Consider the following 19,581-nt stretch of genomic DNA (forward strand, 5'->3'; position numbering starts at 1 on the left):
GCAACACTGGGTTTGTTATTGATCATAAAACCTGTACTGACCTAGTCCTTTCCCTCCAAGCTATCAAAGCATTTAAACACCTATCTCAACCCAGCCCCCAGTTCCACTGTGCCCATAGATCTCCTGGGCCACAGACCCTTTCTGATATCTCTGCTTTAGCACTGCTGCCTTGCTTTTCCAAGATGAAGGGATTTTTCTCTACTGCAGAGTAAGGCCCACCTTGAAGGGAAGATAAGGGAGCAGTACAGGTGATCACGCGTAGTATCCATGTGACTCAGGTCACATTCACTAAAACTCAACCCATCCTGCTCTCTTCATTGCTAGTTGAGGAGTCTTTCATGGGTTACTCATCAGGACCAGGCACCATCTGGATACCTGGCATCTTCAATGCCACCTCCCGAGCATACAGGCCTCTGGATGCCCAAACACAGCAGGTCACCATGCTTCAACAGCCACCTGGGCACCAGATGGACAGCAAACCCCTTGTGGATGGCATCAGGGTGGATCTGTGGTGTTAACATTTCCGAAAGCACAGACATACCCACTGAATACTGAAAACAAGTCTTAATCATCACAGGGACTTCCTCTGTGGATATTAATAATCTCCTCGCTTCCTCTGAGGAGCCCCCCTGTCTGCTGAGCTCAGTCTCTGCAGAAGCATCAACAATGCTCAAATTTTAAAAGGTTTCACCTAGGAAAGACAGCTTTTCTTGGAAAACTGATGAAGCAAACATCAGGCAGGCCCAGCAATAAACTGCCCAGGCTGGGCACCGTCATGGTGTAGCATCATCTGTGTCTGTGATGCAGATGCTGGAGGTTTCTCTCCCTTTTTGACTTCAGTCAATGATGAACAATTGCTTTGTAGTGTCCCCCTGCTTTGCTCCTCCTTCTTCTGGCCACCAGCCAGGGACCTGGTAGTCAGATCAGTGCTTGGGAGGGTCTGGGAGAAGCACTTTCTACTTCCTGTGGGGAAGGATGTGATTAAAACCTTGTAAATAAAAGGCTTGGCTCAAAAAATGCCTGGGTGCCTTATAGACACAATGTAGCCACAAGCTGTGGCTCGGGGTGGTGAGAAGGAGGAGATGGGACACAGCCTGATCCCAAGCCACGCTGGCCATGGCCTGTCTGAGACCTGTCAGAGGGGTCCCAGACCCCAGAAGCAGTGACCTCTCAGCATGGACAGCTGTTCCATGTCCTGAGGGCTGACCTTGCTGCTGAGATGGCAGCCTCAGGAGAGCCTGACCAGCCATGGCCAGGACTGAACCTTCTGCAGAGCTGTCACTAAGGTGGGAACCCAGGTCAGAGCACAGTTCTGGTCCTGGGTGGCCCCTGATTTATCTGCTCAGAGTGATTGCCCCTGAAAGAAGACAGCAGGCCTCACCACTGGCTGTACAATGTGATTCCCTCCTTTCTAGGGAATTATCCCAGTGTGTGTACCCCAGGACTGTCCTCTTCACATCTTCACGTCTGTGCAGTGTGTTACCAGGAATCCACCACCTGCAAATTCCACGTGAAGTGAACTAGTCTCCATGCTCTGTCCTAAGCTCCTCTTACCCTCTTGATAATAATGGGATAACAGCTTCCTCGGGAGAAAAGGGACTACAGTGCCTACAGAGGGCATGAACTGCCCCAGGAACAGAGAAGCTCTGCTATTTTGCTTCAGTAGGGAACAGGCAGTTGTCTTAGTTTGCCCAGGGTATATTTGGGCTCAGAAATCCAGGGACTGAGGCTTATGCAGAAAAACATGAAGAAACTGCAGTTTTACTGAGTGAGACTGAGGAAGACAACACCAAAAGGCAGAAGTTGCAATCCTCCATCCCTCACTGTTCCAATGTTCCCTCCATGCACAGGCCATATGCTCTGCATCTCACGCTCTGGCATCGGATTTGATGTTTCTTTATAGCTAGAGGGTGTCTTGACCAGCTTTCTAGCGGTCAGAAACCTGAGGTTGCGCTGGATTAACCCTGGAGTCAAACCATTTACTCAGGTTCCTCAGGAACACAAAGCTGGCAATTCCCTGGGGCTTTTTAAGGACTCATGCTGTGTCCTGGTGCATCTTTAATTTTTACAATGTGATACTGGCCAAAAAGCAGCCCACAGAGAGCTAGCATAGCCCAAGGAAAAGTGCATTAGACTGAAACTCACGGGATGTGATGCAAGGATATAGGAAATCTGCCCACGTGTTGCCTAGGAAATTCACTTTATGAACTTTTCATACCCTTTACTAGGTTCTGTCCAATGTGTGCAGAAGGGATGCTGGCACGCCGGCTTCCTCGCAGAAGGACCACCAGAATCTGGGTAGATTTTACCGAGGAATAAGCATTATCTGCGTCTTAGGGCAGTTTCCTCCCGCACCACTGAGGTCTAAAGGAATATGCCACTCCCGGGAGCAGAGAGGCGGCAGGGATGCTGGAGCCGACTCCTTCAACCTGCCGATGCAGGAAGGACCCGGGGACAAAGGCGGCCGCCCCAGAGGGCGGTCGGGCAGACGGGCAGGGAGGCGCGGGGCTGGGCCCCGGTGACAAAGCCCTGGGCGGGAGGCGGAGGCAGCGGAGATGCTCCGGGAGATCCCGCTCCGCTCCCGCGGCTCTGGGTCCCTCCCCGCGTCTGGACAGAGCGGGACCGGGGCCGCTTCGGCGCCGCTTCCCCGGGCCGCCCGGCGGGCGCGTTTTCCTGCCTGTCCAACCCCACCCTTTCCCGGGATGGGGTTCTCTCCGGTAGCTTTCGTTTAAAAAAAACCCGTGAAAAAACCCAACAAAAACAAACAAACAAACAAACAAAGGCAAGGAGCAGGGTGGAAGATCCGGGGGGCGGCGCAGCGGTGAGCCGGGGCGGGCAGGGCACGGCAGGGCACGGCGGGGCGGGCGGAGGGAGCGGCCCCGTCCCTTTGTACCTGCCGTTCGAAGGCGCCAGGCGGCCCCGCATTGGCTGCGGCGGCCGCGGCTCCGGTAACCCGAGCCGGGGCGGGAGCGGCGCACCGGGCCCGGCCAGCGCCCAGCCCGGCAGCCAAGGGGGCGGCTCGGCTCGTCTTGGCCACGCTCGGCTCCCTCCGCTCCGCCGCCAGCAGCCGGCTCTCCTTCCCCGCCGCTCGGCTCGGCTCGGCTGGGGCAGGGCCGCGCCGCCCTGCCCGGCAGGAGGTGGGACCAAGCCCCGGCGCGGCCGCCCGCCTCCTCCTCCCTCGCTTGCTCGCTCCCTCCCTCCCTCCCGAGGGCTGAGCCATTCCGGGAAGGCGCCGGCTCCCCCACCGCTCCTCGGCAGCGCCGCACCGGCATCGGCCGCCACCGCGCCGGGCTCGGCCCCACATCGCCGCGGGGCTGCGGACGAGCGGCGGCGGAGCGGGGCAGCGGCGGCAGCGGGGGCGCCGTGCTCGGTCCCCTCGGCGGGGAGCGGCGGGAGCGGCGCGGGGGGGGAACGGGAGGACAAGTGAACGGAGCGCCCGGGAACGGAGGGCGGCAGCCGCGTAGTTGTTTTGCCCGGGGTAAGTTGACCGATCCCTGCGGAGGCTTCGCTTGGAGCGGGCAGCGCTTGGCTCCCGGATAACCTGTCGCCCCCAGGCCCCGGGGCAGGGGGGGCGCGTTTTTTTTTTTTTCCTCCTCCCCCCACCTCCTTTGGTTTGTGGTTTCTTTTATTATTATTATTATTATTATTATTATGGGGTCTATGGGGGAGCAGAATTTCCAGTCCGGCGTTGCTCTTCTTCCATGTCCAAAGCTCAACGGAGAACTATAATATTTCTTCCCTGAGATGCTGCAGTGAATTTTAGTTCCAGGAAATCAAGCGAAAGAAATAATCCGAATAACCCCAACCATTTGTTACCCAGTGAGAGCAAACGCAGGCTAGGCACAGATGATGGCAAAAAATTCCTTGGAAGGGTCTAAAGAAGACCTGAGCAAAATTTCAGAAGAGGAGATGCTGAGATGGAGCAAGGAAGAGCTGGTGAAAAGACTAAGGAAAGTGGAGAATGAAAAGATGAACTTAATGGTGGAACACGGCAACTTGATGAAAGACGTGAACCGGCGGCTGCAGCTTCACCTGCACGAGATCCGAGGGCTGAAGGAGGTGAACCAGAAGTTGCAGGACGACAACCAGGAGCTGCGGGAGCTCTGCTGCTTCTTGGACGACGACCGGCAAAAAGGCAAGAAGCTGTCAAGGGAATGGCAGCGCTTCGGGAGGCACACGGCCAGCGTGATGTGGAAGGAGGTGGGCATGTACCAGCAGAAGCTGAAGGACCTGGAGGCGAGGCAGGAGACCCTCCTGCGGGAGAACGTGGAGCTGAAGGAGATGGTGCTGATGCTGGACGAGGAGCGGAGCGGGGCCGGCTCGCGGAGCTCCATCGACAGCCAGGCCAGCCTGACCAACCTCAACGGCGGCTCGGCCACCAGGGACGTGGGGGACGGGAGCAGCACCTCCAGCACGGGCAGCGCGGGCAGCCCCGACCACCATCACCACCACCTCCACCACCACAAGGCCGGCGACAGCAAGGCCGGGGCCATGCGGAGGTCTATGGATGACCTGTCCGCGCCCCTTCACCACCGGAGCATCCCGAACGGCCTCAATGGTGAGCCCCCCTTGCCCCCGCCCCGCTGGCTCGGCGCCCCCTCCCCCTGCGTGTCCGGTCCCCCTTGGCGGCGGGGAGAGGGACTCCGGGAAAGAGGGGTCCTTGCCGTTCCCAACCCTACCCATCCTTGGTGACCTCTTTAGCAGCCCCGGGGGCAGAGGAGAGGCACCTGTGGGGGGGTGGGGTGTGGTGGTGCCCCTTGACTGGTGTTATCAATGTCCTGGGTTGAGGGTTGGAGCCTCTTTTATCTGCAGCGTTGCTGTTTTGTTTTGTTTGTTTGTTTTGCGTTTCTTTTTTGACAAAAACCAGCCTTAGTTTTCAGGGTTAAATAAACACTTATTGTGTTTCCACTCTTCCTGCTCTCTCTCCCCTTTTAAATATTTTGGTTTACGTTTGGCTTGTTTGTTTGCTAGTTTGATAACATTGATAAAGAGCCTGGGATGAGCTTTTGGAAGCATCTGATGAAAGTGCCGGTCTGTCCCACAGGGCATCATCACCTGTTAGCTCTTCGGGCTCTTAGGGCAGGCTGGCTGTGATGTGCTTAGCAGTTCTAGAGAGGTTCAACTGTGGCTTTCCTCCAGCTCCGCTTCAGAAAGAGGAGTTTTGTTTGTAGAGAAGAGATTGCTCTCGAAGGGACGCTGTACTCACAATTTTGTTAAGGCTCGTTGTCATTAAAGTTAGAAACAAACTCCACAGTGAAATCGTGCCAAGCCTCCTTTGGAAGTTCGTAGTCAAGCAAAGTTTCTCTTGTTGTCTAATAGTCATCAGGCATTAAAGTGATAATATTTGGATTGTGATAATAAAGTGATAATAAAGGAATGTCTTTAAAATGGAGATTTTTTTTTCTCTTTTGAAACCAACAAGACCAAATACTTGACTTCTAGAAGGAGTAATTTGTCCAAGAGGGTTGAATAGGAATCAATCCAGGCACCAATCTAATAGATTCTTGTATATAAGATTCCTTTTAATGTTCTTAAACCTCTTGTCCAACCACAGAGGACTGTCTTCTGATTGGGGTGCCCTTTTCCCTCCTCCAAGCACGGAGAGGGGGATAAAACCCCAGAGGTTGGCTCTGATTGATGTCAGCAGTGGATGTGTTTACCAGATAACCACGCTTTCAGCTCCCAGAGTTTTTGCTGGTCTATTTTTTTTCTTTTTTTTTGGTGATTTATGTTAAGTCTTTATGTCCCAAGAGATCTGAAGGCGTGCTGGATTGATCAACTCAGTTCACAAGTAATGTGTTCATCCATGAATTTGCTGTTTGTGGTCCTGTTGCTGCAGCTGTGTGTCTCAACTCACAGCTGGAGACATTCTGGCCACCTCGAACAGTAGTCAGGGATTGCTGGTTTCAAGGGTGATCCAGTCACCAGATGGTGCAGGGTACAGCAAGCATCTTTAAATGTTTGGCGTGGCATTTGTTTAATCTCTCTCTTCTAGTGCTGTGTAAATCAGAAGTATCTGGTTTGTAAATCTACAGATAGCTTCTGCTTCTGACGTGACGTGATTTTGTTTTCCTAAAGCATTGCTCTCCACAGAGACAACGTGGAGAGCACATGGCAGTTACTGAATGTGTTATTACTGTTTTGGGACAGAAGGGTTTCACAGTTCTGGTTTGTGAACCTTAGACCATGTCCCTTTTAGGTACTGATAGCTGACTGGGACAAAGCTAGTTGAATTAATCTGTTAACCCAGGGCTCTTGAGTACACGAGGCATCACCACAGCCTCAGAGCTGTCCCTTAAACCCAGGGTGAGGTACTGTGAACCCCACCTGGAATTCAAAGTCATCCCTGTCTGCATAAAGAGGAAAGTGCTTGCACAGCTCGGTCCTCACTGCCCTTCTCAAACACTGTGTGTGGGACTGTGCCCAGCAGTATCATTTGGAGGGGACTGAGAGCCCAGTCTCTTGTCCTACCCTAGGTAGGGTAAGTGTAGGGAGGGATGTCAGAGCATCGTGCGTATTTCCGTGCCTGCCTTTGCACCCCTTCTCATCTCCTCTTTCGGAAGAAGGAATATGGGCTCGAGCATTTCAGACATGACCGTAGCGTTTAGTGACTTCTCATTCTGGGATTCCTGTGGAAGGTGGTCTCTATGGGAAGTACCGAAACTCTTTTCCTGCGAACCTGTGCAGCTTCATTTCTGAGGGTGCAACGGATATGATCAACACTTTTAAAGCTAATAATCCTTGTAAAGATGCAGACAAGCCTGATCTCTCCACTTAGGTAGTGAAGCTGTAAAATGACTTGAATAGTTGTCATTCTCAGATAGCATCGGTATTCAGCAAGGCCATTTCCCTGGCTGTGCCTTTGGAAATGCCTCTCAATACATATGCAAATGCAGGGCTTATCAGGCCCCTTTTTTGACTGACAGCAAGTAGTCTGGGAGGGGTGCTTGCCTGGGACCAAGCAACGATTCTGTTAAGCCTATAACAATGTGGAGGAGCAGGGCAGGAGCAAATGAACGTGGAAAACAACCTCAGTGCGTCAGGTGGGTGGTGTAGCTGTCACAGAGCAGCCCCACAGTGAGCATCCTGCCGTGTCTCCTGGTCCTGTCCCTGCCATCTGTGTGTGCAACCTAGATCTCAGCCTTTTTGTACTCTTTTCCTGGTGATTTTTTTTTTTCCTTCAGGCATAAAGCCGAAGGAAGGCAGAGGAAAAATGGACTTTCATTTTTAGGTTGTAAACTTGGGTCTGGTTTGTTGCTGTCTCATGTCTTTCTTTAAAGCACTGGAGAACTAACCGGTGGGTAAAACAGACACTGCCCGCCCAGATCAGCTAATACCAAAATAAACAACCCCGTGTATTTTCTTAGGGACAGGAGGTGGATCGGAAAGGGACACAGGGCTTAATTTAGCATCTGTAGTAAGAACACAATAGGAGCCTTGGACAGCTGGTAGGAGCAAGGTTGTTACTTATGAGCTGCTTGCTAGAGCACTTTTGCTTATGGAAAAGCTGGAAAGTCCTGAAATTGGAAGCTGGAAAGTCTAGAAGTGTGCTGCCGCTACTAGTAGTATTTGCTGAGCTTCAACTTGTTAGTGCTTTTCTGGAGGAGTCAGGACTATGGTGGCTGTTACAACACTCCTAGGAAGGTTGCTTTTTAGTGAAGTCTTAGTGAGCAAAGGTGGGTTAAATGCTTCTCATTTTCTCTTCAGCAGTCCTTTGGAAGTGAGTTGTTAAATCAGGGCTAGATTTATTGGCCCCAGTGACCCACCTCAGTGTGAGGTGATGAACTCTAGATTTGTAAAGTAAATTCAGTATAATTGGTATAAGTCTAAAAAACAGAACCAACCCAACTGGTGTCCACCTTCGCTTCGGTTTTCTGAAGCCTATTTACTTTAATAAATTGGATTTTGGAAGCTGATGATTAGTTATTCACTTAGGGAAGATAAGATAATAAGTATAACATAGTGTGAAAATGGCTAATATTAGAGGACACATGTAATCTTATGCAGCTCTGGGTATTCTGCTGAGAGAGAAGTCTGCTTGGTCTGAAAGTAAGTGGTATGTCCATTCTCTGTGTGTGCTGGGACCTGGGCTGTGGGACAAGGGCATCTCCAAGCTCTGTGATGAGAACTGGCCAGTTGCATGTGTATTGGTATGTAACAGTTCTCCTAAACCTACCCACAGATCTAGGACAAAAATTGAGGCACAGTCACTGTGTGTGCTTATGAGTGCTTTGGCTTTCCTTTATGTGCCTGGTGTGAGTCTGTGTGCATGCACAGTCTTTCTGCCCATCCAGTTTTAGACAGCCCTGTTGAGAGGACTGCCTGGTTCCTGACAGAATTAGGTTTAAAAAAAAAAAAATTAAAAAAACCGCCAGCCACATTAGGTGATATTACCATGACCTGGGGGAAGAAAAAAGCCCTCAGGTACCATAGGATGTGTCTCTGGACTATGAGGTATGTGGGAACATTGGGAGGAGTGATTCTCAAAGCTCCCTGAGGCCAGGGCAAGGGCTTCCATTGGTTTTAGCCTTATCTAGATCTGACTGGGACAACTGTTTATCCATCTGCAAGCCTGGAGGCGTACAGACTGGCTAACTAGTGATGTGCCTGGGACAAAATTCTGTGCATACAGGCTTTAGTTTTATATTTTATATTTCAACTGAATTTTGTCATTAGATCTTCTGAAACTCTTTGCTCTGGGTTCACAAAATGGACTGGGTGGTTTTCAGTGTATCTGACTTTATTAAGTTGGATGAAATGTTAATGCTCTTTTTTTAAACAGCTTTTTTGTTCATTGTTTTGTTTTGTTTCTGTAAATTATTAAAAACATCAACACTTAAAAAGTGGTCAGAGAAACCTGGAAGGAATCTGTGGGTACAAGCAGAGAGCTTGTAGTAGTAGAGACATTAATCTATGGCCTCTTGCTGCTGTCTTCTGCAGTGAAAGAAGAACGGTCTCTCTGGGTGAGGGGGTGGGAAGATCTCTATTTCTATTGATTCCCACTTGTAAATGTCCACATATTTACCTAGAGGGTATGATGTATTGCAGTTAAAATGGTGGCAAAGAGAAATGGCTGTTCCCCCCTGTGGGTTGGTATTGATCGATCATGCAGCTATCCTGTACTTATTTCTCCTCTTCTTCTCACACCCTTTCAGCCAAAATACTTTGTTTTTATTAGTTTATTAAGAATCAATATACATACTATTTACTGTGATGTATTAATGAGGCCTTTGAGATGAGAAGATGCAGGGGTAGAAGCGAAGGGTGAGATATCTCCAATATAGATTTTAAGATCTGTATTCCCTTTGGCTTCCTTTATTGGCCATGTGGAGAAAGGCACTTTAGTGTCATGATTTATGTCAACTATGTCTGCTTTAAATAGAGAAGAACTGCATGCTAGTTGTGCTCTTTCTCTCTGGTGCTGAGAAGGAAGCCTGGCCAGCTCGTTCATATGCAACCATCTAAAGTCAGATGAGATTAGTCCTATTACAGATGTTGTGGTGACCATTGCTCACTCTTCCAGTACAGCTGTGCTAGCTCTGGGAAAGGACAGGAAAGCACTTTTCTCAGCAGCATTCAGATGTCACCCCCCTTACATTCAGATGTCACCTCCTCACACTGTGTGGGCACAGCAACCCGCATCAGAGAAAGTCCCGTTCTCTGTCAGGAGGCCTCTCAGACTCAGTGGCTCCGGCCAAGCTGGAGCAGATGTTTGTCTACTTGACCAGTTATTATCTTTCCAATATCAAGAGCACTCTGAACATTGCTTTAATTTCTTTTTTTAATACTACTGTGTTTAACCTGTTTTTATTTTTGGTGCTGTAGGCTGCTACATACAGATTCCTTGTGATTAAGCCAGGAAATCTGCCCTGGGATGGTACACTAGATAGATGTAAGACCTCTGTAGAAACACCTGTTTCCATCTCTGCTGTAAGTTCAGTGAATTCTGCTAATTGACTTATCAATGCTGAGGTCTAAACATGAAGGGTACAGCTTGAGTTTCTTGTAGCCAGTGGTCATTGGCCACTCATTCAAAGAGCTTCTGTAGAGAGCTTCACATGAGGCAACTTTGTCATTGCCTGCTCCTGCCTTCTTGTTAGGGCACTGCCTGTGTGCCAGCCTGCTTGGCTCTCAAACTTCAGCGTAACTGGTGTCCCTGAAAACAAGGCTCAGGATGCTTAAACTTAAATTGGGCCATATCTGGAAATATATTCTCTGTGGTAGTGTGTTCTAATTTTGTTTTCCTCTTTCAATTTTCTATAGAGATATCTTGTTCTCAGCTCTCCTGTTGAAGGAAAAAACTTGTATTGATTAAAAGACAATTTTCTATGGGCCTTTGATGGAATTATCTGTTTACTTTTGTCAAGAGCAATCAAAATAAGGGAAGTAAACTGTGTTGGTTACATGTAAATGATTTGGTCCTCTGGAGGCATTTCATCAAATAAAGCTGAGGATCGAATTAAATGGTGATCTAATTAAGTGACAGGCAAGGCAACCCAAAATGCAGCCCTGGCAGGTGTCACACTTGATGTCCCTGTGGAGATGAGGACCACGAATACCAACACTAACAGAAGCATTGCCTCTGAAAGCTGAAGGGTTAATGCTTTTGTGGAGACAAAGCTGACCACGTTCATGTAACCTGAGTGATACTGGAGGCCCGCCCTGGGAGGCACTGGGCTTTTTATCTGCTCCAGCGTGGCTGTGGACTTGCTTGCATCTGACACAGACCTATCCATGGCAAGGTCTGCTGTTGTTCCCTCAGGCTGCCCTCGTGGCATCCTTCTGTACTGGGGCTGCCCTTTGGAGATGCTCTGGGAGCAGCAGGATGGACAGTGGCTGATCTCACTGGTAAGTGAGATGGAGGTGAGGTGCTTAAACTGGCAAAAATTTCTGGTATGTATCAGGTGTGGAGTTAGGCAAATGAAAAAATCCAAGCTCGTTTAAAATACTGTTAAAATGCTTGATCCCAGAAGGCTGAAGTTCTTTCTACGCTCACACCTAGGTCTTAATGCATCCTACTGCAAAACACACGACATTGCTTGCCTGGAACAGGGAAGGTTTGGGGACTGCACATCCAGTTTTCCTGCGAATTAGCTGCAACTGGCTGGGTTTGCTTCTGCATTCTGTATTTTTAACCTGACTTTTTGTCTGCCAGCCAGAATTCATCCTGCCCTGTCGCCAAATGTCATCATCCCCTTGTGGTTAACTTGCTGCAATTCATGAAACACTTGGCTGCCATAAATAGTTATGTGCAGAGGTTCCTCCGCACGCGGAGCGGGCAGAAATGCGCAGGCAGCGCTGCTAGGCACTCGCACACGAACATGTCCACCAAGAGAAAGTTGACCCACTTCTGCAAATAGATAACTCCTGGCAGAAAAAGTAACACTGTCTCAGAGAATCTATCTTTCCCTTGCCTACTGAATTGTGAAGCAAAAAGCAAGCCAGCTCCATCTTCTGAATTAGCAGTGATGTGAGCACAGTACTCCCCATTGAAACCAGAGTGTGTAAATCAGCCCTTGATCTGAGGAGGGCTTAAAATGGCCACAATTCGTTTGTGATTTTTTTTTTTTTTCTCAATATAATGAGTGCTTTTGTTCGTGAATGAGGTGCATGGAGTTCAGGACTCAGCTGCTCTTAGGCATTAGGAAACATTTATCACCATGGCAATTGAGGGCTGCTATACAGGTTATTTTGAACACTTTTCTAGTGACTCATGTCTGGGCCGAGACCATTTATAACAGGTTACTTTAGCCTCTGTGCATACACTTATATATACTCTTCCTTCCCTTAGATTTGCTTCTTGCCTTGCTGTTTGCCTCTCTCAGGAAGCTCATTGCTTGTATTGACTTAAGTCTCCAGGCAGTGGTGGTGGTGCCAGGTGTTCACCTTGCTCGGAGGCTCTCCTGTAAGGGGTCTTTGTGACAGATACTCCTTGTGTAGTAGATTACACATTAGTTTCAATTGGATTTGAGACTTCACAGGATCTTGCAGTGAGACTGAAGCAATCCTAAATCTCGTGTGAGTTATCTCATTGTCTGCTTGGGATCTCCTGCAGGCTTGTAGGATGGGATGTCTCCTGTTTGCCTGGGGTGGCTGTGGTGGGAGGGCTGTCTGTAGTAGAGGGAGCACCGTCGGTGAGTGTCAGGCTTATGGCATCAGGGCTTTGGCCAGCTGTGAACTGCAGTTGCAGGGGTGACACGCTAGCTGTCTTCTGTGGTTGTGTCAACCCCAGCTCTCTGGCAGAATTAGTCCAGTCAAAGCTGGAGTGCTCTGAAAAGCCCTTCAGACTTCGCTCCATCCCCCAGCTTTGTGCAGTGACACTCAGGACTGCATGCTGCTACCTTTCCCACCATTTCATCCCCAAACTCCTCTCCTGCTGGGGTTTTATTTGTGTACAAGAAGGTTGGTGGCATTTGAGTGCCTATGGGAGATGGAAGATGAAGTGTGTGGAGCAAATGGATGGAGCAGGGCTCAGTCTAGGAAGCAAGAGGAGATACTTTGCAGCTGTTTCAAACCATCTCCAGGGCAGTAAGATGCTCCAGGGCTGCCTATGTGTCAAGAGTTTGGCAACCACGTCTGACCTGCCCCTGCCTTCCCAGGACACTGGAACAATACCCTGCATTGCTGAGGGCCCTGCTCTGGTGTGTCAGGGAGAGCTGCAGAGCAGGTGCCTCTCTGTCCCTGTGCTGCAGAAGACCCATGGAGAGGAAAGTAGAGCAGTAAAAACCATTGTTTTAGAAACGAAGAGAAAGTAAGCCTTACAGCATTTCCAGTCCCCAAAGCTTAATATTTCTATGGAAACCAATGCAGGAGGAGGCTTACTGTCAGTCTCTGATCTAGTGGGGTTGACTAGATTTAAAAAATGTTTGTTCTTCCCCACATCTTCCATCCTGGATCACCTGAAGACAGGTTGCTGCATATCACAAATGCAAGATTCCTGGTTTCTGACTCTCGGTTAAGCACTAAGCAATCTCTGGACGGTTGGCATCCATCTTTCATCTGCAGTTTTTCCTTGCTAAAGTACTTTTCATTCAATCTATGACACTTACTGATAATGCCTTGTCCTATAAATGCCGCTCCTGTGACACTGTGCTCCTTGAAGGGTGGCTGTAACTTTGTATCAGCCTGTGGACTCTTCAGTGGTGCGGTACATCCTAGTGCCCAGTAAGTTACTGTGGGACACTGTTGGACTTGAATGAGATTAAGACGTGGACTCTTTACACTTGCTTTGGTATTTTTTTCAAAGGAGATCCATGATGTCTTTAATCTCCAACAATGGGCATAATCTGGCCTGTTTCAGTTGTAGTCTGCATGATTTTTGTGTTGCCAGAGGACTACCACTGGTTATATACATGCAGCAATTTACCCCCCACCCCATTTTTCTCTTTAGTAGGATCTAACAGAAAAGGTTCCAGGACAACCTACATAAAAGTCCACTCTTTTGTGCCAGAGTAGCGTTGTCAGACGCTAGCAGAGTATCAGTACTAAAAAATAACTAATTCCAGTTGATGCTGAATCTTTTCCAATTCCTAACAAAGGTGTTAAGGAAATCTTATTTTTATGTACAATCTTAACTATTGTGATGCACAATATTCTTTTGTCTTCCTGGTTATCTCCCTTATTGGGATTTGGAGTCTCATATTTATCTATTTCCCAGCAGCTGAATATAACTTTGATCTGTACTTTGGATCTGTGGAGCTTTTAATCCCTTTCCACTGAGTTAAAAGCTTGTTTGCTGTTGAATGTGATACGTAGTTATAGGTTATATGATCTTCACCAGTGGCTCCTGCATTGCTCAGGGATGGCATATTGTGAAAAACTCTGATAAAATGTTCCCTTGTTCATTTTCCTGATTGCAGCTGAAACCCAGCATGGGAGTGAGTCACCTGTTCAGTCCTGGTCAGGCTGCTGATACACCTGTCCTTTGCTGTTACAAGTACCCATGTGCTTGCTGGCTTTATTTCAATTATTCATTCATTTCTTTGTGATGTTTATTTTTGAGGCTACAAACCAGTTGGGTATTTCAACCAGTGCAGCAGCCTTTCTGTCTTCTAATTCTGATAGCATTTACAGTGTTTTCTTTTTCCATTCTCTTAGCACCTTTTAAAAGACGGGATCAATTTTTAAAGCCTGTGTGTTTATTCCTCCTTAGTGTCCTGAAACATGATAATATATGCCTTATTTGTGGAGATCTCCTCTTCTGGAGTGGCTGCAGTTTCCACCTCAGGAACAGTAATGATATCTGCAGCTCAGTCCTCCACGCCATGTGGATGTAGCAGCACATGTGAGATTGTATTCAACTGTCTTCTGGAAGTTGTTCTTTTTGAGTTTTTGGTGTAGCTGTTTGCTTCTGGATTCTGAGCAGTTTATTTGAAAGTCTCCCATGCTTGTCTCCTGGCCTCTTGTAACAAAATGCAGTCCTCTTTTTATTGCGTCAGTTAAGGCTGTATTGTTTTAGGTGGTGTAATCTTTAGAATAACAAAGGGATGGATGGTTCTGCAGGTTAGAGCACTGAACTGGGACTCAGATTTGGAGTGCTTTCTCATTGTTACATGGATTTCTGACATAATGTTAGCTAAATTATGTGATCTGTGGTTCTCTTTTTATACAACCAGGATAATATATTTCCTTTGTCCTCTCCAAGTTTCTTGTGGTTCATTGGGTCATTCATAACATACTTACACAATGCTCAACAGAATTAGACCCTTACCTCAAATGAGGTCTCTAACCATTGCTATGATACCAGTGATAACAAACAGCACAGGTTTTGAGTTATACTGAACTAGCAAGGAAAGAGAAGCCTTTATAGTGACTCCACACATTTCTAATTCCCAGTTTTGGAGTTGCTTCAACTCCTGTTTCAGCTTTACTGGGATAAAGCATTTTACATGTTGGGTTGCTTCTCCCTGTATTGTATATGCTTCTTTGGACCATTGGATGATGAAGTATGAACTGTCTCCAGCCAACTGTAAAAAACAGAAACTTGTCAAATAACAATTCCCCCAAATGAGAAGACAAAGAGCAAAATTAGATAAAGAGCAGTGTTTCCTTCTCCACAGATACAGACAAGTGCAGAAAGATGCAGCTGTCACAGCAACAGGTTACCTCGATATATTTCAGAGATTGTGCACAGCATTTATTGTTATTTCAGCTCATCCCATCTATGTTGCCCAGTTGAATATCGTATTATATATGTGTATTTAAAATGCTGTTTCTCTGTGAGCCTAGTGCAGTTTTGGCTGAGCTGAGGAATCACAGCTGTGAAGCTAAGGGGTCCTTCTTGCCATGTTGCTCCTCATGTCACTGCAAAGCAGTGGTGTCTTTGCTGTAATTGCTGAAGATACTCTTCCGCTTTCCAATTAGATTCTTACCTGATCCCTTGATTGCTCTATTTCTGATGCCGATAATTTGGTAACTCCTAAGGAACGCTGACTGAAAAGTCATTGGAGTCACTCTTGGGTGTGAACCCAGAGTTTCTTAACCACAGGGGCTTTTATTTCCATTTGTGTGGTGGAATTGGTAGGGAGGATCTTTTGTCAGCGTATCACTGACGCTTTAGGAGGGTGACAAGACTGCAGTAACTCTTTCTAGGCAATTATGTATGAAAGGTTGTCAGTATGAGTAGTATGGGAAGTTAAAAGCCTTAATTTTCATTTGGAATTGAAGCCCTAATGACTTTCCACTCCCACAGCTCATAAAGACCTTGTTTCAACCTCAAGTTGACCAAGAAAAAAAAAAGGGAGGAGGGCTTTTTTATTGCAGACATTTTTGTGCAGGATTTTTATGAAAAAGCAGATTTATGAGTCACTGTTCTTTGTCTAAAAGATAATTACTGGAGTAAGAACCTCAGAAAAGTGACATTTTATGACTTCGCCACTAGCCACTCAGTGTGAGCTTTTGCTTTCTCTCTTTTCAGTTAGCTAAGTTAAACAATATCTCAGTTTGAAAGGACTAATTATATTCTTGTGTGTTATTTGCCTTATACACTAAATATTTTTTCTGTGTAATGCTAAACAGCAGAGAGGGGAAGAGAAAGGATCACCCCAAATGAGTGCTACCTAATTATTTAAAATGATGAGTGTAGATGCTATGGGGTTAAGTGGATTGTTGTATTCAGTCACATCCATCACTCACAGCATAGTAAGGAAGAGAAACTGGATCACACAAATCCTTTCTTTAACCCCAGTAACATAATTAAGTTCCTCTGGAAATTTGTTCTTTAAAAACACAGTCCTCTAAAACATTGGTGTTGTTTAATCTGTGCTTAAATGTAAAGCTGTGTGTTTATCCAATTCTGTGTGCCTTGTTGGTTTTTTGTTTGGTTGGTTTTTTTTCCCTAGAAGTAAAAGTAGCATTTTGTAACTCAACAGCATCTTCTCCCTAATGCAAATGAGAGCTGAGGGCAGGAGTGTGGGTAGAGGTGGCACGTGCAGGTCGCGGTCTCTGTAGCAGCAGATCAAGAGCTTGCACAATGGCAAGTGGTCCAGAGCATCTTTGTCTTTGGGGATCCACCTGGGATACCTGAAGGTCATCTTCTGTTCAGAGGACAGGTGCTCAGCATTTTCAGAGTATTAAATATTCTGAAAGTGATTCAGACTGTTCTTGGAATGGCTGAGGTGACTAGCTAATTTTCTTGGCCATGGGGCTGTATTCTTGAGAAGGTGTTGCTCCAGAGCTGTAAATGCACTCAGTGTGTAATAGCATAGGTCCAACAAGTTTTCTGATCCCTCAGCTGTGGTCACAAGTCTGCCCAGAGGCCTGCAAGATGAGGAATGGGTCATGTAAACAGCAATTGATGCAGTTGTTGGAAAGGCCTCTATTTTTCCTTTCAGCCTGCTACAGCATCTTGGCCAGGCTGGACAGAGTAATTTTCGTATGGAAGATCTGCTGTCCTATCCTTCATTCTGCCTTATTTGGATAAAAATTACAGGACACTCATTTTTAATTTTTTTTTTTTTTTTATTTGGCAGTTCAAAGTGAAACAAGCAAAATATTTTTGAGAAAGGCTTGGAACTGCCCCCGTAAAAAGAATGTTGACTAAATACTGAAACTCCCTGACTGTGTTGTGTTCAAGGATGGTGATATTTGAATTTGACCTTTTCTTAAAGGTGAGATTCCATATCTGGATTTAAACCAAAACTGTGTCAAACAAAAAGGGACAGGGTTCTTCTGCTGAAAACAACATCTGTAGAGCTGGAAGGGAGGGCTGGGCAGCACAGAGTGTGTGATCTGCCATGGGGAACCATGGAGGTGCTTACATGCTGGGGCTGCTGCAGGAGGGTAGAGAGCAAGAGTGTAGTGGGGGGAGAACTTCTGTCAAGCCGAGAGGAAGCTCCCGTGCAGCCCTTGTGCTGAGCTGGGGGGGAAGGTGTTCTCACAGTGGGAGTGGGCAGCAAGAGGTGCCTGCCTAGCTCAGGATGGAGTTGGAGACCACTGCAAAGGGATATGGCAGCAGCCTGAAGGAGGAGATGGAGCAAATCAGTCCAGAAATGTGGTTTGAGAACTAGCTGTTATTTTTAACAGCCAATTTCGTTGAACTGGGTTGAACTCCCTCCAGCTCAGCATTGATGATGGTGCCTGGAGCTATAAAGATTGTATTTTGATCAGCAAGTCAAAAGCAAGTCTACCACTAGTTATGAATACATTTTTAGAATTACAAGTGAAGGAGATCTCAGAATAATAATGGGCAGAAAAAGTTGCCTGAAGGAACCGGTTTCCTCGATAAATGCTGGAAGAGGTGTAGAGCTGAACTTTGCACTCCTTTCCATATCAGCTTTTTAAAAATGTGCAAACAGATCTAGAATCTGAGTTTTGAACCTGCTAAAATCCTGAGTAGACATAATGTCAGGATAATAGACAATATGTCAGGAAAACCAATAATAATAGAGTTTTGAAGATACAAATGAAATGGCTCAGTTGTAGGTATGTGGGATATATGAGGGGAGAAAGAAGGGCACGTGTGTCCTGTGCTGTCTGTCGTTGACCCAGTTGGTTATTCAATGATGAATTCTGATCTGTATGTTTTGAATGACAGATCTGGGTTCTGAAGTGCTTATGATTAGATTAAGACAGTGTAGTAAACCTTAATGGTGCATGAAAAGCTACTGCTGGATTTGCAGTAATACGTACTTTTCTGCCTTAGAACAGCATGAATAATACTTTATGGTTGTATAACTCCTTCCAGACAAGGAGTCTAGGAGTGCTTTGTAAACGCTAATGAGTTTGGCCTCATAGCATATTTATAAGTCTGAGAAGTAGCATTATTCCCCTTTTTTTATAGTTTGGATGTTGACTAGCCTAAGTGTGCAAAGAGCAGGCAGCAGAGCTGTCATGTGCCTACCTTCAGTCCTGGGCCTTATCTGCAGGACTTGGTAGGCTTCCTAAGTGTGTCTGAGGCATGCTCAGAAATTTACTGCAGATTCATTCCAGCAAAAGGGGTTTTTTTGCAAACCTCTGTGTGTCCTTTGTAAAGCGTAAAGCATTGTAATTATTTGATGATAATTTTTTGCTCGCTTTTTGTTCTACAGCAACAGAGATCGAAACTAATCCTCTACTGGAATGAAATCAGTTTGGGCATTATGAATATTGTTTCCTTGCCCAGAACAAAGAGACTTAGCCGGAGTGAATGCAAACTTCTGTTATCTTTACATGGGAGTTGCAGGTGGGTAAGGAATGTGAGGTCAGCAGGATTGGGAGCAGATAATTGCCCATGTCAAAGGGCAGTGAGAGTGATGCCTGTGAAAAACGCCTTGCAAAGTAGGTGGGATTAGGCACTGCAATGGGCATACACAGATTTTTCTTTAGCAGCTTCTTCAGATGTTCATCCAGAATGTCTGCGTTATTTGTACAGATTTATGTAGTAGGATGTTCTGCAACATGAGCATTGTGGGGATTGCAGATAGATTTTGTAAATATTTTGTGTGTGAATTCAGTGTTTGGTGGCGACTGCTGAAAAGATAGTTCTAGAGGGAAAAGTTCCTCTTTAGCTGTAGGATAAGCATACACAAGTAGACATTTCATACACTGCTTTCACATTCCTGACCTGAAAAACTGCTTCCAAATCTCAGTGCTTTTTCAAGGACTGAGAGACCACTGAGGATCCCAACAAAGAGTGTAAAGCTCTAGATGTGGAGGTGATGATCTTCATGATGTGGGTGTTAGAATTAGCAGCATTTCTGGTCTCAGAGGCATAGAATAGTCTGGGTTGGAAGGGACCTTTAGAGGTCATCTAGTCCAACCTCCCTGCAATGAGCTTCAACCAGATCACGTTGCTCAAAGCTTCATCCAAGCTGACCTTGAAATGTTTCCAGAAGTGGGAGCATCCACCACCTCTCTGGCAACCTGTGCCAGTGTTTCACCCCCTCATTGTAAAAAATGTCTTCCTTAGATCTAATCTAAATCTGCCCTCTTTTAGTTTAAAACCATTATCATTATCCCTTGTTGTATCAGAACAGGAGCTACTAAAAATTTTGTCTCCATCTGTCTTATAAGCCCTCTTTAAATACTGGAAGGCTGCAATAAGGTCTCCCAGGAGCCTTCTCTTCTCCGGGCTGAACAACCCCAACTGTCTCAGCCTTACTT

At 46.7% G+C, this 19,581-nt stretch overlaps 1 protein-coding gene across 1 annotated transcript in view; it reads left to right on the top strand.

The window, feature by feature from the left end:
- The first annotated feature begins 3,302 nt into the window (after positions 1–3,302).
- CCDC85C (coiled-coil domain containing 85C) overlaps positions 3,303–19,581 on the top strand; it is a 109,486-nt gene continuing 93,207 nt past the window's right edge. Inside the window, 1 exon segment of the mRNA XM_050337271.1 lies at positions 3,303–4,558. Coding sequence (XP_050193228.1) covers positions 3,847–4,558 — 712 coding nt within the window. The 5' untranslated portion in view covers positions 3,303–3,846.

The sequence above is a fragment of the Myiozetetes cayanensis genome, unplaced genomic scaffold (assembly GCF_022539395.1).
Source record: "Myiozetetes cayanensis isolate MyiCay16 unplaced genomic scaffold, myiCay2020 scf6-25, whole genome shotgun sequence".
NCBI classification, from domain to species: domain Eukaryota; kingdom Metazoa; phylum Chordata; class Aves; order Passeriformes; family Tyrannidae; genus Myiozetetes; species Myiozetetes cayanensis.